The sequence below is a fragment of the Chenopodium quinoa genome, unplaced genomic scaffold (assembly GCF_001683475.1).
Source record: "Chenopodium quinoa cultivar QQ74 unplaced genomic scaffold, ASM168347v1, whole genome shotgun sequence".
Taxonomy (NCBI): Eukaryota; Viridiplantae; Streptophyta; class Magnoliopsida; order Caryophyllales; family Amaranthaceae; genus Chenopodium; species Chenopodium quinoa.
This window is the reverse complement of record NW_018743850.1, coordinates 2,403,272-2,431,164: the sequence shown is the minus strand read 5'-3', so window position 1 is coordinate 2,431,164 and position 27,893 is coordinate 2,403,272. Positions and strand designations below refer to the sequence as shown.

The 27,893-nt window shown below is 35.6% G+C and overlaps 2 protein-coding genes and 1 pseudogene across 2 annotated transcripts; 2 read left to right on the top strand and 1 right to left on the bottom strand.

Moving 5' to 3' along the window:
• Positions 1-916: 916 nt before the first annotated feature.
• Positions 917-2,874, bottom strand: LOC110685615 (annotated as a pseudogene).
• Positions 2,875-6,203: 3,329 nt separating this feature from the next.
• LOC110685928 (UDP-sugar pyrophosphorylase-like) lies at positions 6,204-18,909 on the top strand. The gene is made up of 17 exons (XM_021862485.1): positions 6,204-6,815; positions 6,923-7,027; positions 9,181-9,297; positions 10,529-10,669; positions 11,134-11,233; positions 13,245-13,372; positions 13,448-13,519; positions 13,618-13,682; positions 13,905-13,965; positions 15,154-15,271; positions 16,123-16,247; positions 16,501-16,577; positions 16,778-16,883; positions 16,973-17,032; positions 17,827-17,907; positions 18,059-18,298; positions 18,486-18,909. Exons 1-17 carry the CDS (start codon positions 6,717-6,719, stop codon positions 18,651-18,653), a joined length of 1,863 nt encoding a protein of 620 aa, XP_021718177.1. The 5' UTR covers positions 6,204-6,716; the 3' UTR covers positions 18,654-18,909.
• A 540-nt stretch (positions 18,910-19,449) lies between these two features.
• LOC110685926 (EIN3-binding F-box protein 1-like) lies at positions 19,450-21,861 on the top strand. The gene is made up of 2 exons (XM_021862484.1): positions 19,450-19,748; positions 19,816-21,861. Exons 1-2 carry the CDS (start codon positions 19,542-19,544, stop codon positions 21,541-21,543), a joined length of 1,935 nt encoding a protein of 644 aa, XP_021718176.1. The 5' UTR covers positions 19,450-19,541; the 3' UTR covers positions 21,544-21,861.
• The last annotated feature ends 6,032 nt before the right edge of the window (positions 21,862-27,893 follow it).

Sequence of the window (27,893 nt, the reverse complement as noted above, 5' to 3'; positions counted from 1 at the left end):
TCGTACTTAGCATATTTTGCTAATCCGTATTTTTTATTTGTTTTGGTTCACCCTGTTCACCGTAATGGTAAGCAGTGTTGACTAATTTCAGGTGGAGTCAATAATTAAGCATATAGGAGTCCCGGGAATGTTCTTCACCTAGAATTAGGATTGTTGGGATTTGTTTAATTATGAGTACTCATGACAATGGTTTCTATTATAGCTATTGTTAATAAAGAAAGAGTTTGAGTTTCCGCTGCAAATTATTAGTTTTGGTTAGTAGTTTTGGTAGCCTAGCTTGTGTAATCACGCGGCGGTAATACGCCTAAGTCTATCTCTAGGATATAATTATACGTATTATACTGATATTTCCGTAGAGGAAGATTTGGGGGTGTTACACGGGTTTCCTCCAGCATCATTGTTCCCAGGTTCAAATAACCCTAAGGATCGATTCAATGCGACTATAGCTTGATGAATTTCCACCGGGATTGGCCCTACACTTGGATGAAAAAGCGGCGACCTAATGAGCTTCCCACTATCGCAACTCTCAGGAACAAGGTAAGAAAATTAGCTAGACCTTGCTTAAAACTCACACTTATGTGAAATATATAAGTATAGGGTAAGAAGTTATTGCACTCGCTTGGATTTAAAACGAGTGATAATTGTATTTTACCACCACAAAAACCCTAATTTTTCTATTTAACCATCTGTTTTTATTTTTATTTTTAAATACCAGCTAAAATACATAAATTATGGAAATCTTTAATTAGTATGTACTAACATTGAATAAACAACGTATGATAGATGCTTTAATTTATATCTCTTATAAATATCATATATAAATTTATGTGAAATTATCTATTACAATTCGTAATAAGACTTATTTATGTGTTACTTGCATCTCATTTATAAATGAGATCATATGAGATTGAGTATATGACAATAGATTAAGAGTAATTTAGTAGATGAAACCACAATCAAGAAATGAACTCAATCTTTACATCAGTGATGACAACTGCATCTGATCCGGCTCTAGGCACCAGTATCACGTCGATGCTATCATCGCCATCTACTGCTTGATCCTCAATCAAATCTGTCAGCCCTATTGTCAAACAAGTCTTTTTATTATGATCTTTAGTTTTGTGTTGCTTGTGCGGCAAACTCGCAAAACATCCTGCATACTCGGCGTTCATACGGCTCTTCCTCTTAGGAAGATCATCTTTTTCATTAATGTACACATCAAACTTGATAAACTTATCCTTCGCGACAACTCCAAGTTAATCGTTAGCACCTCTTCTTCGTCTTCTTTCTGCTCTTGGCTCCTTAATTTTTGCGGCCTTGCCACCCGTGTCCGTATAGTAGAGTCTAAAATTCTAGGAAGTGTAATCCCCGATGTTGAATCTTCCCTCCTTTTTGTAACGGACAACAATTTATCTTGCTTATTCTTAGAAGAATTAGGCCTAAGATTAAGCCACGGGGATATATCAACATCTTGGTATATGTATCCGAGTTTCTTGTGATCTAAGCAATCTCGAACCTTGATTCGTACTGGTTGGGCATTTTCGTCGTAGAAAAGGAATGAAACATTCAGCCAATCTGGATCTTCAATGTCCTTCCTCTTACCCCCTAGGGTTTTCCATAGCACCCACATTCGGTCCACATTGGCATGGTGGGCGTAGAAGATCGAATCTCGAGCTGCAGCATTGAAGATACCCATATCCTCCCCATTAGGTTGGGTTGGATCTCCTGTCCAATTGTGCACTATATTGTGTGGCATTGTCTCGATTGTCCCGGCTCCTATTGGTAGCTCATCGCCTGCTCGATATGCCCTACCAAAGAACAATGTTGGGTTCTTGGCATTAGAAACCATTTGGCGGTGCATAACCGCCAAATTTGAGGTTATCAACTCTTTTGGGGTGAGTTCATTATTATCATCCCCGTCGTGGGAAAGATCCATTAAGGTTGGGGGAAGATGACTTGCATTTCGAAATGGATCATATAAGGTTGACGTCGGGTTTGTATATAAAGAGGGCATATACATACCATCAGGATGATCCCAATTCCAAAAAGGCAAAGCAAATGATGGGTCATCAATTAATTTGCCTAAAATCTTTTCAAAAAAATATATGTAACACCTATGGAAAGGAAAAAATAACCAAGAGTCGTGTATAAGAAAATAGAAATCTGGGAAACCTAGTTGATGATAGTGTCCCCCCTCACAATATGCACAATGCACATTGGCTTGTTGGATGAAGCTTCGCGGATCATCTTCAGGGAGCTTCTTCATTAAGCTTATAGCCTTGGAATACTTGTCCAAGTATTCGTTATCCACTAAATGAGCAGCAGGACGAAGTCTTAATTTTTGGTTGTCGGGTGGCTTAAAATCGAGAATGTTTATTGGTATGGGAGGACAACATTCATCTCCGGTAACATCACAATTAGTGACATCCATGGCAATAGGGGCCGCGAGGGTGGTGGAGCCACTAGTGAATGTGGTGGTAGTAGCTCCACAAAGACTTCCTAATCCGACTAGTATATTTCTTCTATCGAGCATGATGTTATTGATGTCATCAATATTATTTGTTGTTTTAGGGCTTTGATGATCAAAATCATCGTTTTTGGCTACTTTGCATAGTATTTTTGGTGTACAACCGTACATACGTGTACGGTTTCGAGCAATGGGGGGAAGCAATGTCTTTGAAAATAAGGAATTTGGGTTAAGAGGAATGGTGGAGGTGATGATAGTAAGTGAGTATAGAGAGGCTGCCATTTTGTTTACAAGAGAATTGTTATTGTGTTCTTGAATGAAAAATTTGTGGAGCTTTACTTATTTGTATAAGCTAGGATTAGTGGTGGTTAATTATATACCAAGTATATTGCTGAAGTTTTGAAGGGCTAGATATTATATATGGAGTATATTGTTGGGATGTCTAACTCAAAATCTGATGTCAAAACGGAGTACGTAACATGAGAAGAAAATTTGAGGGAGAATTGCATGCTTGACAAGATGATTATTTTTCATATATAATGTAGGTGATTCAAAATCGTGCAATAAATTTTGGATGGAAAATTTCATTGGAGTTACTTAGAGGATTCATGCTCTCATGAATACACCTACATATATATATACTATACTTTTTAAAAAGGCTTTGAATTACACTTAAGTGAGGGAGATTCGAACATGTAACCTATCATACACATGCTCTCAGTCTTTTATCTTTAAACTAAAGCCTCATATATACTTTGACATTCATGTAGCTCACTTATTAAAACATTGACTTATCAATATATCAAGGAACTTGATATAATTGTTATGACATGTTACTTCACTTACTTGTCTTTCTTGAAATGAGTTATCAATCCTCAATTACTAACAAGACCACATACCACTCAACTCATGTAAAGTGCTTCCTCCATAATTAATCTATATGTTTGAGTGATTTTACTTAAAGCATACTCATATACATAAGTACACACCAGATAAAATCTACACCGAAAAAATGAGTGATGAGTAATGACAGAAACTTGATCGACATTGTTTCCCCTTCAACTTGAACTTTTAACAACATTTTATTTAAAATCTCCCATCCATACAATATACTTAAATTGAGTGATATTTATTGATCATCCTTACTATACCACACGAGACATGCATATTGCTTTGGACCATTATTAATAACTTTAACCTTGTTACTTCGTATTAGTTTATTATTATCAGTCTACTTTGGTTACTCAATCTACTAGTAGGATGATATCCAAAGATTGTCGAAAAGAAGATATGATACATGATTTTATTATTGAGTTTTTAGATTTATTCATCGGAGCGTGTAGTAAAATTTACCAAAGATAATAACGAAACACGAAGAGTTAAAGCATGTATGCACACGAATGACCAATTGCCTATCACATGCAACATATGTTGTTATACCCGGCCCTTTCATCAACAATCATCGTCATGATCGTACTTGCAATATTTGAGCTAAAATTGTACTTGTAACATATACTAGTATACTACACTATGTACAAGTACAACCTATTTTCCACATGTATTTTATCTGTACAAAAAAAAATCAAAGTTGATTGTTATTATGAAGTACTCTAAATCATGTAAGGGTCATGGCGGCCTCATGGGTCCATGAATTTGGCTATAAGTTTCCGTCACGACAATTCGACAAAGATGCTGCAAGATTAGGCACCAAAGTCAAGATAATGAAACTATAATTAGTCCCAACCATTGACGTTTTAGCTACTTCTATTGATGTTTAACCTTACACATGCAAGTTTAAGAGCAAATTAATATGGATGGGGGATTATTAGGGGTGTAGGCCACGTGGTGGGGGTGGGGGTGCCGGTACAGCTGTCAATTCAGGTATTTGAGTCGGGTTTGTGTTGGGTCAACTCGGGTCGGGTTAATTCGTGTTAATATCATTACCTTTGCGGTTGGGTTTGGATCAGGTCAATGTGGGTCGGGTCATGTTGGGTAATGCATCCTATCGAGTTTGGGTCAGGTTCCGGTCGAGTCAATAACAGGTCGGGTTGAATTTGGGTCGAATTAATAACAAGTCAGGTTAATTAAATTCGGGTTTCAACCGGTTATAAAGGGTTAGGGGCATGCTTGAGTTCGGGTCGAGTTCGGTTCAGGTCAATAATTTCCGGGTTTTATTCAGGTCAGGTAATCTCCAGGTTAGGTCATGTCCGGTCAACTCTCGAAAACCTAAGTTAGCTCGAGTCTCGGGTTGGTTCAAGTTAGGTTATATCATATCCTGTTTGGGTCACCGTTTTCTCGGGTTCAAACACATTGGGTCATGATCGGATTGATATATTCTAACACTTAGAAATGAGCAAATAGCTATAATTTGTCTAAGTAAGGAGTAGTATGTATTGACTATTGAACTTCTCATAGTAACTTGTTGGCACAAGCACACAATTGACACAAATTGTCATTAAATTCATATAATATTATCTTATATTCTTATTTGTGCGGCGATCATCATATTCTTAGTAGAAATAATTTAGAAAGGAGTACGTAACTATATAACTATATATGAATAAGATGGTCGTAAATGAATTTGAGGTGATTTGAAATCGGGTTAGGTCAATAACATGTTAGGTTGAGTTTGAGATGGGTCAGGAACAAGTCGGGTTGAATTTGGGTCGGGTTAGTTACAAGTCGGGTTGAATTCAGGTCGGGTTAGTAACAAGTTGGGTTAAATTCGGGTTTCGACGGGTTAAAACAAGTTTGGGTCAATCTCGATTTAGGTTGGGTTTGGTTCAGGTCAATGATTTACGGGTTATATTTAGGTCGGGTCATGTTCGAGTTTGGGTCTCATATACTCAGGTTAACTTGGGTTTAGGGTTGGTTTTAGGTCGAGTCATATCGGGTTTGGGTCACCATTTTCTCGGGTTCACACAGGTTGGGTCATAATCGAATTCAGCTAAATTTATCAGTTCGAGTCAGCTTTTGACAGCTCTAGGTGCTGGTTCAGATGGGGGATGGGGAAGAGGGAAAAGGAACAACAAAGGGAAGAGAAGGGACTTTTTTTTTTTAATTATTTTTGTTTTTTATTTATTTAATTACTTAAAAAAATAGGACAATAAGAAAGTGACAAAGTGGCATATAACATTTTTCAATAGGTTACCAACTTAATAATCCGGTAAATAGCTTGTTTTGAGTATATGAACATTAAAGGTGGGATTGTTTCTAGATTTTGAAAATGTGGGATTGTTTTCATATTTTGAAAAGGTGGGATTGTTTCTAGATTTCGAAAATGTGGGATTGTTTTAAGCTGAAATGACAAAGGTGAGATTATTATTTTTCAGATTGATGTATACTTTTTGGAAGACGGAAGGATAGAATGAATTAGATGGAGTACTTAAGGAAGGATGTTTTCTATATTGATATTCAATTCTTTGGTCTTTCCATTTGATAAGCATCTTAAGATATGGTGATTATAATGGTAATTGATTCAAATATAATTTGGTAAAGGATTCCACTCTTCTAATGTCCATGTCAATTGCACTTCATATCCAAACACGTATTTTTCTTCATAATTTTGTTTGGAGTTTAACATTACGTCGAATGAATAATGGAAAGTAACTTGTTTTCAATCCCGGGAGATGTTTCAAATCACTGCATGTATTATGAAATATATAAGGGATTTATCTGATTACCATGATTGCTATATATTTTTTTTACTAAGATAAGGAGGACATCTTTTACATGTCAACTCAATACAACTTCGTAGGTGTTACTCATTGGGAGAGAGGAAGTAAAATAAGGGAATTCTCACTCCTAAGTCCGTGATGAGATAAATTTTTGTGACACTAAGTCATGATTGATCAGCTCAAAAGTTTGTATAATATTAGGACTATGAATAATTTTAGCATACTGTTTTCCAATTTTGGAGAACTTTAACTCTATTTTGTATAATAAGATTGTTATCAAGCGTTTGAATTTGATCTAGATAACTTTTAATCATTTTTTTTTAACTGATTTGACAATTGGTGTACACCTGATTTATTTAAATATCATAAATTAATGTGGGATTTTTTCGAAGGTGAAGTCTTAAATTGATCCAGAATTATTTGTTTAAACAACTAACAAATGTTTTTCTTATATTTGTTTAAACAACCAAAAGCACCTTTTTCTTCCGGTTTCCACCAGATTCGAATATTCTAAATCCAGATAATTTTATCAGATTTCTCCTCTCTGTCTGCGATCCCTGAATTGCTCTCCAATGGCTGATTCTGCCGCCGATCAACTCTCTAACCTCGACATTTCCGAGTTAAATTGTCCTAATCTCCAGAAAAACCTTCAAATTCTCTCTCCTAATCATGTGCGTATCAATTTGATCTCAATCATCATCATTTTTGTTTAATCTTGAAGTTTAATTTGTGTTATTTTGGTAATGAATTTGTAGCATTTTATTTGAATTGAATTCAGGTTGAATTGGCGAAAGTGTTGATTCGGAATGGACAGAGTCATTTGTTTGATAATTGGCCTGAACCTGGTGTTGATGATGATGAGAAACGAGCCTTTTTCGATCAGGTTTAATTCGATTCAAATTGATTTTTTCTATGTTTTTCTTATATTTGTTTAAAAATATATTGATATGTGATAATTTGATAATTCCTCGTCTCGCTTTAATCGGCCACATTTATGGGTTAGAGATAATATTTAAGGAATTCGCTGCAAATATCATAATTTTACTCGATAATTGATACAATTGTTGTGAACAGGTATGGAAAGTAGAGTACTTTTTCTTAGGAGAGTGAAGCATTTATTTTGGAACGATGTGCCTTGTATAAATTCCCCAAAAAAGTGGAATTTTAAAACTGCTACTCCGTACTTACTATTACTGCATATGCTACATTGAGCTCAAAGTTCACTCTTATAATAGGTACAGAGCAATAAATACAGAGTAACCATAACTGTATTAAATTTATGTAATTTAGATGGTTACATGAAATTTTGTTCCTCTAGATTATTCTACATAAAATAAAATAATATTCATCATTCTCATGATTCTCTTTCAAGCATTTCCCCTGTAAAAATGTCCGCCCTTGATGCGTGGGCTTTCTAGTTGTTACACTTACACCTCATGTCATACCATACCATATGGAACCATAACCGATGCCTCTGGTGAGCTCTCACCCAAGACATGGAGGGGGGACTTGGATTCTTGGAAGAGGTTACTGTTTGCAGACCTGTGGTCGAAAAGGTATTGGCTAGCTTGCTACTTTATACTCGTAGCATCTAACAAGCGAAGGATAGTTAATGTGGGTGTGCTTATCTGGTCCATTATATACCAAAGTTATAAAAAAAAAAATATTCTCTACTCAATACTCTTTCATCTTTCCTAGCTGACCAGCTGTAGCTCTATTTCCTGTTGGTCATGCAAAGGAACAGGTTGAGGTTGGGAACTGGTTCTCTAGTGTTGGACGATCTTTAACTTACCAAACAACTCAGATGATAGACTTCTCAAATCTCAGGGTTCACTTTAGGCTAATCATTATGAAAAAGTTGTCACATTATAATTAAAATCTGAACTTCGGTCCTACATGTACTAGGGGTAAGCTTTACCTTTGTCACCGTCCTGCAGATGATTGATTGAAGCTCTTAACTGCTTCCTGCAGCTGACTTCAGATATTGTTTCAATTACCTTCTAGTTTATCCTAAATGATTGGCATATTACAGCTAGGCCTCTTTTACTTACAGTTAAAGATCAGACTCCTTCATACTCCAAATCGGTTAATCTGAAATTGATAGCAACTGTCAACATGCTGCAGCTGCTGTTTACAAATGTTAAGATGACTGCATAAGTTCTAAACAAAAACACAAATCTTGGTTTAAATTAACTAGACCAATGTAGTTTGAGAAACAATCAAAATGCTCTTCTCCTGTTGTTACTGCTGCTTCTAGCCTGCTACTGTTTGTTTAATCAGTCCTCGGCTCTACTTCCTAGCTTGTAGTCTAAGATTATTTTTTATTTATTTATTTAATTTTTTTTGCATTAATAATGAAAACATACTAAAAAGTTTAAACCTTCTAGGGTTTCTTGAGTTGCTTCCACATTGATGCATGTAGTTTCCTAGGGTATATGAGTTTGATGGCATGCTCAATCCCTCCCTTCCTTCTCCTGGCAAGCTTTATATATGGAGACAATTCCTTGGCGTCCTTGTGATGAGAAGTTGAGAAGATTTGCAACTGATAAATAAAAAAAATAAAATCTGTATTACAAACTCAACCTATGTTACCTGGACTTGGATACTCATGTCTGAGTCTGACACGTGTACATTCTAATAGTGTAGTATTGAGGACCTAATAGTCTGACACGTGTACATTCTAAAAAGTTCTGAGTGGACCTATGGTGTAGTATTGAGGATCCAACACGGATTCTTGAAGTGAAATGAAGTGTTGAGTATCATAGAACAAGAATATAATGGTGGAGTGCATATATTGCTTTCTCTGTCTCTCTCATCCTTTTTTTTTAAAAAAAATTCTATATTATTTTTGCATAATGTGCTTGATAGGGGCTTTATTTTATTCAAAAGTTGATTTTTTATGAAACATGTTTATGAAGAAGATGACTGTGAATTGATGTCCTTGTGGTGCTTTATGTTGCAGATACTGCTTTTAATGTAGTGCTATCTTCTTTGTTATCTTTTACAACCTCTAAATGTTACTAGCTGTTTTTCCAGGTTGCTCGCCTTAATGCCAGTTATCCTGGTGGTCTGGTGCAATATATAAAAAATGCTAGAGAACTTCTGGCAGATTCAAAGGCTGGAAAGAACCCCTTTGATGGTTTTACACCTTCTGTAAGTCACGAGTTTCATACTGACAGTTGATTTTAGCAAACCCTGTGATTCCTCACTGTTAAATGTTACTTGCTCCTGATATTAATTCTGTCCATGCTACCATTGCTTACTTGTTTTAGCCTTTGAGTTTTGGTTTCCTCAACGTATGCCCTTCCTTAATGTGTAGACTATAGTTGTGAGTCTCATGACTATCACTCTCCCAGCCAGTAAAGCAAGCTATTTTTTCCTAGTCCAGGGTGTTGCCTGGCTTCCTGCTAGATCTGCGCACCTAGTTCAAAATTGATTATGAATTAGGTAGATGATATCCGAATTCCAGAATCCAGCCATTCCCATAAGGCTATAATAAAAGCTACCTGAAATCTTTTAGTGGCTGAACATTTTAGTGACCAGAAGTTTTAATCAGGGCTTCTATGTGTAATATAGAGAAAGAAAAAGAAATTAACTATGAAGTTAAAAAAAAAATCACCATCAGATCTTGATTATCTGAGGATAGATTGCTGGAGTAGATCTGAAGAAGGAGCAACTAAGAGTACAAAATGAGAGTGAAAGAGTCACTGATCGAGGCAGAGTTGCAGAGGCCATAGTGTGTCAGGAATTTGGTTTAAATAATAATCTGATGTATGTATATATCAAGTGGTAAAAAGGAAGTCAAAGAAGGGGGATCGCTGCCTCAGTAGCCACAGTGAGATGCATGGAATTTGTCTCAACTGAAAACAATGTAGCCATTAAAGCAGCTGTGCTCGTGCCATACAATATTTTCAGTCTAAGTTAGGTACTACAAATTACACAATGTCACTGAAGAATCATATGAAGGGAAAAGATGAAGACTATTTTGAGAAGGCGAAGGACTCATGTGCTTTATATATTTTTCTTTTCTTTTCTGGGTTGCTACTTTCAAGATTTTAGCTGTACTACCTCATGGAATTGAACTTGATACTTTGTACAGTCCAACATGCATCTGTTTACTATAAATATTTGATGTGCTGAGAAGGGACAATCGATGTTCTTTGTTTTGATTGGATAGGAAATATGTAGAGTTGCTGTTTGTGGCTTGTTGGTGGAAGCAGCTGATTAATATGTTAAGTTTATCAAAACTGGATTAATCTGTATCCATTAGTTACTTTTTCCGTTTTAGAGAACTGCTTATCCTCTTGTACTTATTCTCCTTTTTCTGAGCTGTTAATATAATCCTTTTTTCTTAACAATTTTTTTTTTGATAATTTTCATATAGGTTCCAACAGGTGAAAATCTGACTTTTGCTGACGAGAACTTCATCAAATATGAAGAGGCTGGCGTCAAGGAAGCAAAAAACGCTGCATTTGTTCTTGTTGCTGGGGGACTTGGAGAACGTCTTGGATACAACGGAATCAAGGTGATAAATCTTCTGCATGTTTCAACTCCCCCCCCCCCCCCAAGGGAATATGATAAGCAAGCAAGTGTGGGAGCAAACTATCTTTAACTTCCATCTGTTAGTAATTACTGTCAAACGCTGCCATATTTATTGCGGTTCTAGAAGAGTTTGCTTCAGAATTTTCTTACGCAACCTATATAATGGTGATTTGCATTTGGATGACAATAATCACCCTCTTTCACCATTTCCTCATGGATATGTACTTTATATGTTCCTTTTTCCACTTTCATTACATCTCCTTTTATACTGTGGTATCTAGTCTGTTATGTCCAACAACAAATTGTTTGTTGAGTGCATGAAAATTTTGGACTTTTTATTTTGCTATTGTTGTTAGAAAGCAAATTTGTTGCATAGATGTGTTCTTTCGTAACTTCTGACAGTCACTTTAATTTAGAGTCTATTGCTCTCTGTGAAAATTCTTGCAGGTTGCTCTTCCTTCTGAAACCTCCTCTGGAACATGCTTCTTACAACTGTACATAGAGTCTATTCTTGCTCTTCAAGAAGCTAGTTGCAAACTATCTGAAGGTTGGTGCTGCAAAATACTCTCTACTGTAAATTTATATATTTTGTAAAAGTTGATTTCCATGTTTTTGAAAGTGCTATCCGTTTGTTTCTCTTGCATGCCTGATGACCCTTTCTAGCTCTAGATTTTCTGAGAGATCCTCTTTTAAATCTCTGAACATTATCATACTAACCTTGATAATGCAAGTTGGAAAGTGAAAAATGCACTTTGGTATCTAGATGGAGATAAATACTTGGTTCCAAAATTACCTGCTTCAGGCTGTGTATATTATTAAATTGTGCATGGGCCAAATAGGGGCTGACGTTCTTCCAATGTGAGATGGTTTTTATCCTGTTATTTCTTCATTCTGCTGGTCTGTTGGTGTTGTAGCACTTCTAATTATCGCATTGAAATAGGACCTTTCAGAGTGAAGCCTAGCAAGCCATTATTCCGATGTTAGGATCTGGATTTATCAGAGGGCCAGGCAATATCTTCGGGCATTATGCTTTTGTAATATACTTCTTGAGCTAAGGGGATGATATTAATTGATTGAAAGAAACTTTAGAGTGTTGCCTTGAATAGGTTGAGTAATGAGCTTTTCTTTGCTTCTGAAAGAGATACTACCAAACTGCTAGACAAGCTGACAAGGGAGTAGATCAGTAGACTATATTCCTTCCCTGTTTCACTTGTATTATGAACAGACATCTCTCACCTTAAATTTGTGAAGTTATTGTTTAGATCTCAGATTCTTAAAGATCTGAGTTTCTGAGTGCCAAAACAAATGTGAAGCCAAGTATACATCAGTAACAGCTTGAATAGGCATAGTGGGAACCAAATCCTTATCAATTATTATCTCACCCTGCAGGTCATAAATGCACCTTACTGTCTTACACTTGCCCATCTTCCATATTGAAGAGGCTATTCATCATTTGTATTTTCTTGTGAGTCTGTCTATGACAACCTAATTAGCTAATTAATTCCTCCTTAACATGTTCCATTCCCACTATATGTATTCATTTCGAAATCTGAACTTCTGCCTCAATGAACGCATTACTAGGACAGCTTCTTCACAAGATCACTAATTACACTTGTAGTTTCTGATGCCAGCTAGCTTTTCAACAAGAAGTGTGTCCAATCTCCAAAGGCCATAATGAAAATAAATCAAAATTTCCTTTCAGAAATCAATGACATGTCACTGCTAGGTGATTTGGTGAGCAAGGGACTCTATGCTGGGCTGTACGGTATGTCTGGTTCTTAGATGAAGTATCTGGGATTTAGGTAGAAAAGAAAAATGAAATGTGTGGTGGCAACGACAATGCTTTTGTTCCATTTTTTAGAAATCATGAAAGAAGTTTTGAGTTCCAGGACTTCCAACATACTGAGAGGGTGGAAGCGTGGAACCAGTCAACCAGATATAGGAACAAAACAATTTTTAAGGCCTCCTTATCATCTAATGCCGCTGAAGTTTTTTTTTATCACATTTGTGTAGCTGATACAAATTAAGACTAGAAGGTTTCCCACCCTTAGTCGTTCTTGTCTGAGTGGGGTTGCCTTGTTCCTCTTACATTGTAATGCTCCTGATTTATCCCACTGCTGACATGTTTACTTGCCTAAGAGGACAATGAGAAATTCAGACTATACCATGTAAAAATAATGGACAACAAAGTTGATAAGCAGAATGAGCTTGTCTGAGATATAAGTAGTGAGTTAGTGACAGATGGGCTGATAACGAATTCAGTAGCTTCTGATGTTTATGTGGTTACCTGCTGAGTGCTGACAGTATTGAGCTCCCCATCTGGAGTTTATTCTCGAATGAAGAGATTAATAGGAATTATTATGGTTAACCTTGTTAAAGAGCATCTATATATGTGCTGCTTTTGAAGGATTATCTGATTCCGTCACAATTTCTGTTTAGAAGCATTTGTATTTTATTTATGTATGACTAATGTCTTGTGGCCAAGTGAATCAATTTGCTCTGTAATAATTTTGTATTCTGTGCCTAGTTAATATTGAAAGGTTTCCTTAAATTTGTAGGTGAACCTCAAAAGGAGATTCCTTTTGCTATTATGACTTCTGATGACACTCATGCACGTACATTGGAGCTGTTGGAGTCAAATGCTTATTTTGGAATGAAACCATCACAAGTCATCCTTCTCAAGCAGGTAATGCTAAACACTTTGGGGCTTGAACTATTTGAATATTGATTTTATAAGCAGCTCATATGGGAACTCTTTCAGGAAAAAGTTGCTTGTTTGGCTGATAATGATGCCAGGCTTGCTGTGGACCCACAAAATAAGTACAGAATTCAGGTGCTAAATATATTGTCACATATAGGAATCAATTGTATATAACCATAAGCTATATAACCTCTCCTGGACTAAATTTTTCTTGCTGCTGGTTGTGGCAGACAAAGCCTCATGGCCATGGTGATGTACATTCACTTTTGTATTCAAGTGGTCTTCTAAACAAATGGTATGTATTCTTCTTATTGTGGGATTCATACATTTTTGTACTGTAAATTACAGAAGCTATATAGTTTCTTGTTATATCACTTGCTTGATTTACAAACCTATTTCTTTGCCCTAAGGCATTTAATTTTTGTGTTATTTTAAGAATCTACTCACATTTAATTCTGATTTGTTAACTTGAGGAAGCCTGAATTCTGTTTTTTGTTTTTGAATGCCTTGTAATTAGGCATGATTCTGGTGTAAAATGGGTTTTGTTCTTTCAAGATACAAATGGACTTCTCTTCAAGGTTAGCTTAGCTCATTGGTCCCTCCCCCATTGGTTTTTGGTCTGACAGGAAGCAGTGTTTCTCAGATTGATGTAGGTGCTTGATTGTGTATTGTTAAATTGATTGGCACTGGGACTTAATCTGTTGTGACTATATAGGTACAGCCGTAAGGTACAATTTCTAGTGTCTCAATCCTACTCCAATTGCCAATTCCCTAAAGGAAATTGGTATGCATCACTGAAATAATGGCTAATTTGGTTTGTTGACAGTTTGTACTTTAAGACCTTTCAAATATATCAATTGTCGATTCCTGTTTCAATGACAACCTAACTAGTGCATGAATACAGATAAAATTTAAAAATTGGGGCAAACAATTATAGTACAACTGTTATTTCCTTGTATTTTGATCTTGATCTTTCTTGAATACTGACAAGCATTTGGGACACTGGGAGTATAATGTGCTAAATATGATGATATAAGGGTGCTTTCACATTGTCAGTATATTTTAGGATAGGTCCATGTTGTGGATTTAGGTTTCTGTTTTAAATTGGTGAATCTTATAGTGTAGTTGTTTCTAGACTTTCAATATATGCATTATTTTATTTTATCTTCTAAACTATAGATTAGGGATTTTGTGCTTTAAGAGGTAATTCTAACTGAGTTTTGGTTAGTTCGTGAATTAGTCAAAACATTCCACTCTGCATGGCTCTGGCTGGCCTTCTTTCTTTCTAAATGTTTGTTTCTCCTATTTTCCTGACGAGAATATATCTTGTTTGAGGTCAAGTCATTCCCAACAGCATTGGACTTCGACCTTGTGTGCTTTTTATTTTTCTTAAAATATTATATCCAATGCATCAATATGATTAAAGTTTGCTCAGGAAATGAAGAGCTTGAGCAAATTTTGTCGAATGTGTATTTTCACTTAACTTTTTTTTTTTTTGGTGTCATGTTTCCAGCCCTAGGGGCCTTCCTTTGTCCATACTTCATTTTCTCATTTTCCTGACAAATTTTTGTTCGGTTTGATTCTGAGTCACTCCTAAATCCCAACGGCATTGAACCCCGACCTTATGTGTTATTCTATAATTCATACCCTTGCATCAACTTAAGTGTGAACTGCTAATGAAGAGCCAGAACAACATTGATTGAGCATGTTTTTTCACTTCCTTTTTTGTCACCTCATTCTTTTTCTTTATAATTTTGCTATTGTAGGCAATTCCAGCATCATTGGGAGTCAGTGCCATTAGACAGTACCAGGTTAATTCTCTTGCTGTTCCACGAAAAGCAAAAGAAGCTATTGGAGGCATTGCTAAGCTTACACATGCTGATGGTATATAGCTAACTTATTACATTAGATTTAATATATGTATCACAACCTCACTCCATTCATCTTATTGTAATCTGGTGCATAAGTTTTAACTCCTAGAATTTAACACTCTTCCTAAATACTACATCCCGTATTAATTTGCACACTTGTATTTGGCATGTAGCTTATGCAGTGTGGTTCAGTGGTTGCAGAGAGATGAAGAAAGTAAAAGTGCATTTGAAAAGACCTTTGTGCTATTAATTTAGGGCAACCAAAGAAAGCAAGTGTGCAAAATAATATGGGGTATTGGGGTGCAGTAATATTAATAGGTGTTACAACTTACAAGTGATGGGTGAGCAATGTGCATACTTATCTTTCCCTATTGACTAAGCAATAAATTCATATTGAATGGGATGTTAAAAGAGATTATTGTCCCTTTCTTCTTTTTGGTCAAGAAAATAGCATCTATTGTTGCCAAAAGTGACTTGATAATTACTCTTTCCATTCTCACTAAAGCATGGATAATGTCACATCTTTGGGTTCAATAATCTCTCAGCGTCTGTTCTCCTTTGGTTTTGTTGTGCTTGAAGCTGAATAGTATTTATTTATAAGACAATGACTATGTTCTGGTATTGCTCATGTATTTTCAGTGCTTTTTATGACCAAATAAGTTTATTAATGCTCCATGGGGATGCCAAGGGTATTGCCATTGTGTTACAATAAAGATATTGGTCATTCACTACGAGTGTATTGTGATATTGGCATGTATTCTAGGATAAAGATTAGATCGCATATATGTGATTAATGCACTTGTAAATGCAGTAATCAGTATGTTCCTATGTTACAATTTTTTGACTGTGTAAGGTGAACTTCAGGGAGGACAATGGTGATCAACGTTGAGTACAATCAACTTGACCCTCTGCTCCAAGCAACTATCAATCCTGAAGGAGATGTCAACTCTGAGAATGGGTTTTCACCTTTTCCCGGAAATATTAATCAGGTAAAGTCTGAACTGAATTGCTTTCCTATCCTCATGCCCCCTCTCAAAGTAAGTGTTATTTTCTGCCTCTGCCCGCATTTGGGTAAGGTGCATGTGCATATACTGAATGATTTTAGATACATAGAATGGTGGTTAATTGGCATTCTATGCCGGTGGTAGAGATTTGTTAACTTTCTGAGGAGGGGGTGGGGTGGTTGCTTTGCTTTACTTTTCTTATAATTTTGACCACTGAGGTTGTGACATTACTCTGCAGCTAATATTGGAACTTGAATCATACATTGAGGAACTTCAGAAGACAGGAGGTGCCATCAAAGAGTTTGTTAACCCAAAGTAATCTTCTGTTTCCTGAAATTTGCTCTTATATTTGTCATTCAATTCTATTCCAGACTGCTGTTTATTTTTTTCACTAAAATTTGTTTGCCCATGAAATCGAAGTTCAATTATAAACTCACTTTTCTTGTTGCTACACTGTTCTGTTTCCAGTTAATATGATGGTGAGATTTTAATCGTCAAAATCTATCCTTGTGTAGGTATAAGGATGCTACAAAAACTTCCTTCAAGTCTTCTACGAGATTGGAGTGCATGATGCAAGATTACCCTAAGACTTTGCCTCCAACTGCAAGGGTTGGGTTTACCGTAAGTTGCAGCCTTTCTATGTGTAATAAACATCCTTGTTATTGGGAATATCTTGACACAATTTGCTTGTTTCATTCATTTTTGCTTAGGTGATGGACATATGGCTTGCTTATGCACCTGTGAAGAACAATCCTGAGGATGCCGCGAAGGTAAATTGTTTTTACTTGTACATTGGAAGTGGTATAAGGAATTAAGATGATGAATACTTAGCTGCTTCTACCTCCCTAAATAGATTTCGAATTTGAGAAGTGAGCGAAAGAGAGTGGAGTGAGCATGAAGCTTCATATACCATGGTTTGCTTGTGTGCTGGTGATTTACAGTGAAAAAAACCTGTGAACCTAATTTAAGAAGAGACTCAGAGAGGGAAAAAAAGTGGGTAGAGTGAGCATGGAATTAAATTTTAATGGATCCATGAAAACTTCATCCACAATTCCACATGGTCTGCATGAGTGAATGCTTGGTAGCTTTTCCAATATAAATATTAGGCCCTCTGATGATGAATTATGAAACCTCAATAGAAATGGTTTGTGTGGTTTTATTTCTGTGAAAGCACGTTTTTTTTTTTATTCATATTCCAAACTTTGCGTCATCTTTAGTGAATGTCAGAATTAATCAATAGGACTAAAATCTAAGTGGCCTACTACTTAATTAGATTCCTGTCTTTAGTGTTTGTGGTGTATGCTTACTTTTTTTTTTTTTCCCCATGTCTTACTACATTTTTATTGGCCATTGAAATTTCTAATATCATATTCGTAAATTTTTTAAAAAGTTGATACTATCATGAAACTACGTATTTAGATGAATCTATTCATATTTCACCTGATAATTTTTTTCTATGAGTTTGACCAAAGTAAATGGGGAGATAAAAAAGAGAACTGAGGGAGTGTGTCAATTTGTAACCTTGAAGACTGATGAGATTTTGATGGTTCTCTTATTGATGAAGGTTCCAAAGGGTAATCCATACCATAGTGCAACTTCTGGTGAAATGGCTATCTACAGGGCACACAGCCTTATATTGAGAAAGGTATCTATATCGTTGATCATGCTAATCGTTTGGATTTTTTTTTTTTTTTTTCCTTTTCACTTTTTTGTGTTTTACTTCGGTACCACCGTGAGGGTGTGATATCTATGAAAACTGTTAGATCCGACTTTTAATCAACTACTTCCTTTGTTAGGCGGGTGTCCAAATCGATGATCCAATAATGCTTGTGTTTAATGGACAAGAAGTGGAGGTGTGGCCTCGGATTGTGTGGAAGCCAAAATGGGCACTTACATTTTCAGATGTAAAAAGAAAAATCAAAGAAAATTGCTCCATTTCACAGAAGTCTACCATGGTTCTCAAGGGCAAGAATATACTCATTGAAGAACTTTCCTTAGACGGAGCTCTTGTTGTGGATTCAATTGATGATGCAGAGGTATGAACTTAATCATAATTCTTGGCAAGATGCATAGTTAGTATAGGTTACTCCTAAAACCCATTACAATGTGTATGATTTAAGCAACCAAATCTACATGCACTCTAGATAGAAAGAATAAAGATGGGAAGTTTTCCAATTCGGTTCGCGTTGGTTGTATTCTCACATTTGGTCTTTATGTTCACAGGTGAAAGTGGAAGGTTCGGTGCAAAACTCGGGTTGGATCTTAGAAAATGTTGATTATAAGGACACTTCGATTCCTGAAGAAATTAGGATTAGAGGGTTTAAAATAAATAAGGTGGAGCAACTTGAAGGAAATTTCCATGAACCTGGAAAATACTCCATGAAGCCTTGATGCATTTTCTTTTACTTAATAAAGATAAAATTTTAGTTTAGTGTGTGAGGTTCCCATAGCTTTCTTCAACTGTACATTTATTCATTCATTGTATGCCACCTTAAAAATTGGTCAAAAGGGAGCTTAAAAATTGTTCTTGTAGATGAATACTCAGCTTGTGGTTCATTCGTTATAGTTCATTCATTATAGGTTTTTCCCAAGTACACATGCAAACATGACAGTATATACTTCGTACATTTTTTTCAAGTTCGTGGAATCGTTATATGTAGTTCATTCATTATACAAGTATTTTTTTTAGTCAAATGGTGTGCCTCATAAGATGACAACTACTCCGTATGTATTAGCATGACACACAAGCTAAATACAACAAAACAATTGTTGTTATATCTGCCCCTAATATGAATTGTGAACTTTTCAATAAACTAGGGTGGAAAGCACGCTCGATGCACGAAATTTACGTCAATTACAAATCATGTAATGTCTCAAATTTCTTAATTTCCAAAAAACTTATTAATGGAAAAAACTTTATGGAATGGAAGCAGTAGTTAGAGATTTAGGAGTGTTAAAACCGACCCGACATAATTAGATATAACCTTACTTAAAATTGACTCAATCTGATATTTAATTTATATGGTACATAAATATAACCTAAACCCAACTCGACCCAACCCTTATCCATCAAGCCAAATTGACAACTTTATCCCGACTCGCCCCAAACCCCATCCATCGAGCCAAATGGACAACTTTATAATAAGGTCACTACTCGGCTACTCCATACTCTCGTTGTTTTCCAAAACTATATACTCGTACTTCTATAAACAATTGGAATTGGGTTTGTAAAATGACGAACAAGACCCACCACGTGTCCATAAATCATATCCTAGAAAAATGAAAAATACTGTACAACACTACTGCAGTACAATTTTCGTCAAACTCACACTTGCTTGGCTGCTTCTTCCTCTTCATTTCTTCATCATCGTCTGTACTACAGAATACGATCTCACTCAGATAAATTATGGTGAAATACCCAGATCTTCTTCAACTTTTCTCAATTTCATCCTGCAGAACAAATCAAAACCCCAGATCAAATTTCAGGTAAATTTAAGTTTTTCTCTTTGAAATTTCTAAGTATTGATTGAAATTTCATTCAAAAAAAATGCAGGATCGAAATATTGTTGATGTCCCAGAAGAAATCTGGGAACAAATAATCTCACTGTTAGATCATGATCTATATTTAGAACCTTTATCCCTCGTTTCAAAATCCTTTCTTTCAATCACAAATCGTCTCAAACAAACCCTAATTATCTCAAACCCCACTTCAAATTTCCTCCCTAAACTCTTTCATCGATTTCCAAATCTCAAAATTATCTCTCTTTCTCAATTTAATGGCGAACCCTGTTCGATTCTTCAGTTAATTTCACTTGCGCACTTTCCACTTCAATCCCTTGATCTCTCTAATCACACTTATTTCCCTTGTAATGCGATTCAACAACTTCCCAGATCATCTCTCAGCTCTATAAAATCACTCGTGTTGCGTAATCTTTCGATTTTGAATGATTCGGATTTAGGGGTTATTTCGCAGTTTATTGCTAATTTGGAAGAGTTGGATGTTAGTGATCCTAAGGATGATTATTGTGTAACTGGGGATGGGGATATGGATGTTTCTGGGGGTGGTTTAGGGATTACTGATGATGGCATTGATTTGATTGCTTCGAAGTTAACTAAGTTAAGGAAGGTTAATTTGTCTGGAAATTACTTTGTTTCTGATAAATCTGTTATCAGTCTTTCAGAGAAATGCTTGAATTTAGAGGAGATTGTAGTTAAGAATTGCACTTTTGTTACTCAAGTTGGGATGGCTTTTGCATTCCAAAATTGTAGGAATTTGAAATCTGTTGGTCTTTTAGGGATGGATTTGGGTGTTCCTGAGATTGCTCATTTGTTTGCTTGTGCTCAGAACTTGTCTGTGCTCGATTTTTCGTATATGGCTGTTTCGGATGGATTGCTGTTTTCGATTGTTAAAGCTTCCATCCCTTTGAGGAAGTTTACTTTGTACCATTGTAAGGACTTTACCTTTTCTGGGGTTTTGTCGCTTTTGCGTACTTATCACTCCCTTGAATATTTGGCGTTGGAAGGTGTTTACTGGATCACGGATCGAACCATTATTGACTTGTCGAAATTCCTTCGTAAGGCTAATACTGTTAAGCTTAATTTCTGCTCAAGGGTGACGAGTTCTGGCTTTTTTACCTTGCTTAAGAATTGTCCGATGTTGGACATTCTGGAAATGGAGAAAACAGACATGGGAAAGCAAGAATTTGCTGTCAGTAATGCTACCAACCCACAGACTCGAGCTCTTATTTTGAGTTGCAACAAGACTTTGAGCAATGAATGTCTAGAAAAAATTGCATATTCCTGCCCAAGCCTAGAGCTACTAGATGTGAGTGATTGTCCTAGTATCACACGGAAAGGCATTGGTGAAATTTTGCGCAACTGCACTGGTTTGAAGCATTTACAGATGAATGGATGTGGGGCAATTAAAAGTCTCGGCATGGATGCAAAACTTCGTAAATTAGAAGTTCTTCGAGCATCAGGGTCAGGCCTTAATGATGAAGGGTTGTTGATGATTGCAAAGAAGTGTCCTGCTCTCGTGTATTTGGATATCATGGGTTGCTCCGGAGTAACCTCCAAAGGAGTGAAAGAAGTGGTCTATCATTGTGGTAGGTTGAAGGAAATCAACTTGAATTGGTGTCGTGAAATGAGTCGTGACATTGTCGCTTGGATGGTTTTTTCAAGGCCTTCGCTGAGGAAAATAGTGCCTCCATATGGATTTGTTCCAACTGACTATGAGAAGAGCTTATTCCTGCGCCATGGATGTCTGGTAGGTGAAGGCTAAGTGGCTAAGTCTGAAGATTTCTGTATGTTTTTTTCTTAAATATAATATGCTGTCTATATTATCCGGGTTGCTGTACATAAGCATTACATCTACGAGTAAAAGTTTTTAATTTGTGGAAGTACAAACACGCCGTATGAAGGCTTGTAATTGCAAATTTTCCATTGGATGACAAGGTCTGTTGCTCAATCTTGTTTACTGATTACTTTGCTCAAGTAATTTGTGATGATTTTGGAAGAATGTTATGTAATGCCATCATATCAATCCCAACTGATTTTTTCAAGTCAAAGCTTTGTCAATATGCAACGTCTTTATGTGGCTCATCATATCAATCCCGACTGTTTTTTTTAGTCAAATTTTTTAGCTTACAATTATCATTGGACTAGTTTATGATAATTGACACACCTGTTTTTGGATGTGCTTTAAATTACTACTATAGAAATTGTAGTGATTTTAAAATCAAGCATCCTATGAGGCTATGAGAACTCATATTACTATTCCAAGGTAAACAAAATTTCCTCCCTCCATCCCTCTGGAATTGCCCTATTTGACTTCTTTTTTTTTTTATGAGAGATGTGTCAAACAAATGGGGCAGGTCTAGTGGGATGAAGAGAGTAACGTAAAAGGTTTATTGTTAGCCTATGCCTTGAAGAGCCTGCAGAAAGCTATAGTTGATCTTTCACTCTCCGTGTCTACGTTAGATCTACATTGCATTGTCTTTCTGATTTTCAAATCAGAATAAGTTTTTGCCAAGACTTTCAGGAATATGCAAAGCCCATCAAAGAGCTGAAACTTTATGGGGATGGACTGGAAAAATACTTTCAGCTCTTCAATTAGATGGGTAGAGTTCTTTTTACAAGGTCCGGCTATGAGCTATGTACTAGTTCAATGTATGGGTCTGACCTAAGTGGCCAAAATACTGGAATATTTGTGTGTATAATTGATGAACATGGTAATTTGATATCGGAGATGATTCTCTGCAGTTAAGTTTCGAGACCATATGCTGCAATCAAAGGATTCTGTCACTTCTGATGTTATTTTCTTTCATGGAGGTGCAACTGATGAATATATATACGAAGTACATATATTTTGGGGACTCAAACTGGGAAGAATTCAGGCTGTGGATAAGTCTTGAATCAGGTTGGCCTTTTCAAACTTGCGTCATAAAATGATAATCTAGTCATTAGTTTAGTATAGTTCAGAAATAACTCAAAATTTCAACCGCAAAAAGATAGTAAAGTTCTAAGCAAAAGCATCAGTATAAACTTTCCCCTACCTCATAGGAAGAGCTGGGAGACTCACCCTTCATTTGCAGCTTAAAAAATTACAATCATAATGCCTAAAGGCTACAATTAAACAAACATTAATTTCTTTTGCTGCGTTGGGGTTTTATCTCCCTTACGACAGCATCAGGATTATGGCAATTGTTGTAGAAAACATTCTGATTTCTTTCCAGCCAAATATGGTACAAGCTCTCAGTTGAAAAAGATCACATATAGCTTGTACTTATCGCCAATTCTCATATTTGATAGCAGCATATAGCTTTTCATGAAACACTGCAGGTGATCTTTGGAAATGCAGGAGTTTCAAAAACTTCCCCTGATGCTTGCAGAGTAAGAACGTCGAAAGAAAAGATGGTCAATACAATCATGGCAAACATTACATAATTTGCTAACATTAAAATGAACTATATTCCAATATTTCCAAATCAATAATCTGTCTACAGTAGGAAGCCTATTACAGATAGCAAGCCATCAGATTTCAGATAGAAATACTTTTCGGGTTAGCTCTATTATTGCGAAGAATGCTTTACCAAGGAACCTTAGCAAGTTAGCATGATCACCCAACAAGTGTTTGTATAGAATTTTAGGGCTTGCTTTATTGTTGCAATTAATTTTGGTTCCTTTTTTCACCCTTTTTTGGTAGGCAAGTGAATTTGTCTTATCAATTTGGAATTTGGGGTGTCAAAACCTGACCCAACCCGAAAAACATCTGATTCAGGTTTCAACTCGTATGGACACAATAATTTAGCATGACTCGAGTTTGAAATTAGACCCGATCCGAACTCACCGAACCCGATCCGAACACCTGAATTAATACATCTATTTAAATCTCACACACATCAATCCGGCTTGGTTAGTGGAATGTACATAATACGAGTGTCATACAAAAGGTATTTTGAGGTGGAACCTCCTTGGTTGTGTAAAGTGGACACTTGTGACGAGTGTGGCTTGGGCCCATTTATTATTGTATCAGAGCCCATGTTGGGTTGTGTTGTGATCTAGGCTAATATTTTGGACAACTCATATGTGAGGGGGAGTGTTGAACCTATGAGCAAACTTACATGTGAGTGAAAGTGTTGTCTCACGCATTGAAAGAGTTTAAAAGTGTTGGAAAGCGTATAACTATATACCAATTGAAGAAATAAGAAAGTTGTGTCCATTTTATAAGGCTAAGGGACTATTTCTGTATCCCCTCGTTGTCATATGGTTTTGAGGTGAAACCTCCTTAAACCTATAAAATGAACATTTGTGACGGATGTGATCCATACCTACTTGATACTTATAACAACTTTATAAGCATCAAGTAAGGAATGAGGAGAGAAATATTATTGTATACAAAAGATTTTAAAATAGAAAACTAATTAAAATTTACATTAGGATTAAATATTTAAATTTGATTTTTACTGATTAAAATTATACGGAGTAGTTTTCAATGGCTTTACAATGCCTTGAAATAATACTTTGGTCGGTACTCCTGTGTGTTATTTTCCGTGATAGTTGATGTCTAAATTATTTAGCAAATGTTGTTGTTTATCTAGTACGGAGTAAATGACAAAATTGAGTAGTGAAGTGGGTGTGTTGTACCAAGCAACTAACTAGTTGATGGACGTCTTTATCTCTTGCAGGCATGCTGCAGCTTCCATCCCTATTTCCTCAATCCTAAAACTCGTGATTCTCTTTTGGACTACGAATTGAACCACGTATTGTATATCTCTTGATTATCTTCTGCCTAGAATAATCTTGCCTCATCTTGCATTTCTCCCATCAACATCCACAATGATTTTGTTGTCATACGCCTTTCGGTTCTTGGAAGGCCATATCTTTGTTTGCGGATCCAAGTCCCTTTTTTTTTTTTATTTTTTTTATTTATTTTTTTAAGGTAAGGCAGACCTTTGTAGGCATTCACATATTTTCTAAAGTTTAAACTTTAAATAAACAAGGATCCATCTTAAAATCAATTGACAATAAAGAGAAAAGCCCACAAATCAGAGCCCACAACGAAATTTCATTCTAAAATCAATTGGCAATTAGAGGAGTAGTCCGCTTGGGTTATAAACTGAAAATCCTATACTTTCTTTTTCAATGTGGGACAAACTCACTCACACTTGTACCTAACAATATCCCTCCTTCAAGTGTAAGCCTATACACTCCCCCTTGAACAGAAACGCATCCAGAACCTTTAGAGCATAACTCTAAGGCAATGTGGCATTTACAAACGGTCCCTTATCACCGTAAGACCTTAAACAGACGGTTCCCCTAAGAGATGGTGCGACTAGATCGAACCTAGCTCTAATACCAGTTTCTTATAACATATGGAGAAGAACACAAGAGAGAAGCCCAAAAGCCCACAAACCAGAGCCCCACAATGAGGTTCCATCCTAAGACTAAGGATGGCAATATTAAGTGGATATCCGCTAACCCGCTCCACCCGCTTTAAATAAATGGACGAAAACCCGAATTAAATGGATGAGAAGCGGGTGACAGATCGGATCGGATGTGGATGATACTTTTTTCACCAGCTAACCATCCACCCACCCGTTTAACATATACTTCGTATTAAATTTTTAATCTAAAAATTTTAATAATAAAATATAAAATATCCAAGAAAATTACTTTTTTTTTTTTGTTGCAAATTAATTTTTCAAACGATATGTTGTTATTGTTTCCTTTTTTTTATTAATAAAATTTAAAAAATTATTGTATAAATATCCAAAAATTAGAGTTTATGTAAAAAAAAATCACTTTAATGCTCATCCATTAGTCATCCGCTCCACCCGTTTTATCCGCGGATGATGGATGGACGGATATGGAAGATGGGTGAAGCGGGTGACGGATGGATGTGGATGGAGCGATTAGAATAATGGATGGATGCAGGTGAAACTCCACCCCCGATCTGAATCCGATCCATTGCAATAGGAGAAGTAGCTCACTTGGGTTATAAACTGAAAGCCCTTTACCTTCTTTTTGAATGTTGGACAAACTCACTCACACTTATTGTAGCTTGAGACCTTGCGGTACTAGATACTAAAGACCTTTCGGAGTAATTAAAAATTGTATTGGTGTTAGCAATTTTACATATGCCCCACTAAAATACTAATAGCGAAAATGGAGTCACCACCACTATGTGGTTGGTATTTCTCAAATTTTCATTATATACACTGGTGTATCATGCATATATCTGATACACACCCGGTTAATAAAACATGCATAAAAAAATGAAAAGAACAACTATACTGTCATGCGTATGGTACACACGGATATACCAATTATGATATGTCATGTGTACGATGTATATGAGAAAATAGTTTTCAAACTAACATGGACGGTTGCACTTTTTTTTTTTTTCTTTTTTAAAGCTTCGCCAAGGTTTGTAAATGTCATGGCCGGAGTAAATACTCAAAGGTCATCATGCGCAGTCGAAAAATCTCATAAAACTATTCGTGCTATGGAAATGAGTAGGCCATGTTAAATTTAGGCTGAAAATCATACTTAACGTCCTTGTTTTGTGATGTATTCCGTAGATAAACCAATTTTGGACGATAAAGAAAGATGGTGGTGGCCTGGTGGGTATATCTTCTTGTGACGTATAATGATGTGAGGATAGCATACTTTTTAGCTTTTTTTGGTTGTAACTTGTACGGAGCATTATGGAAATACTTCATATTATACTCCCTCCATCCTTCATTTACATGTCTACTTTTATTTTTGAGGGTTTTAAAATTATATGCCTATTTCTATTTTAAGAATGTACTTTTTGACAATATTCTCTCTTTTTGATGTATTTTTTTTTCGTAATTTTGATATCATTTTCTAACAATTTCTCTCTCCATCTCTTCAATAATTACCAACTACCTTTTATTTCTTTCTATCTCTCTCTAACCCCACATACATATTTGTACTTTCCAATCATGGCTTTTAAGTTTCTTAATTCTCGTGTAAAATGGGAAGTAGACATGTAAATTAGGGACGGAGAGAGTATTATTTTTAAATATGTAGGTCATACCTCTTCCATTTTTTTAGTGCATCACTTTAACACACGTCGGTGCATAACTTTGATTATCAATATCTTTTATGGTTTATTAGTAAAAGCCTATTAAATTGATATTATGAATGTATGCATTGCACTAATACAATAACATTTTTACTTAAAAACTTGTATTATTAATAATAATATTTAGTCAAAGTTAGTATACAAATAGTGCAAAAATTAAAGTCAATTTTTTTTTAATCAAATTTTAAGGGTATTTTATGCATTTATGAAATGAAACCATAAGGAAATGTAGTGCATTCTTTGAAAATCCAAGATACCTTATGATGAAAATTTTCTTTAAAATTTGATCAATCTACAAGTACCGGTTAAGTAGAGTTGTTCTTCCTAATTACCTAACAAATTAAATAGAAATTAAGGATAATATATAAAGGCAAAATCTAACGAACGTTTCGGAGGCGTTGGATAAGATAATTAAAAGTAGAAATTTTAACTTAAAATAAACATTAATTACATCGATCGATACGTGATTTTGGAATATATTTCTGAATTAATACCATTTTAGAAACTATTTTAAAGGGTTATTTGATGTCTAGGAGGTGTTAGATAGCAAGATCTATATATAAATAAACATGTTTTGGAGAAATTTGTATAATACCAAGTACAAATGATATTCATGGAGTGTGCCTAACACACTACAAAGTTTCCTCCAATTTGGTAGGGCCACTGGCCACATATTGTTTATAGTTTATACCTAAACTTTAGTTAATTGAAGGGTTAAATTCGTAATTTGTCAAAAAATTTATGTTATTCTCGTAATTGATAAGAGAGCTAAAAGCTTTAAATTTAGTCCAAAGAGCAAAATTGATTGTTTTCATTGTTTTATTAGGTAATAAAGCTAAAATATTGAAGGTTCAATTTTTATTTTAACAATACAAATAAATAAAATATTCATCAAAGTAATAATAAATATTACTACTTGTATATAATATCAAAGCTATAATATTCCCACGGTTTCATCGTCTTCCTAGAAATTTCCTAGTGACCTTCGTTGAATCGTTGTGGTTACATACCTTCTAACG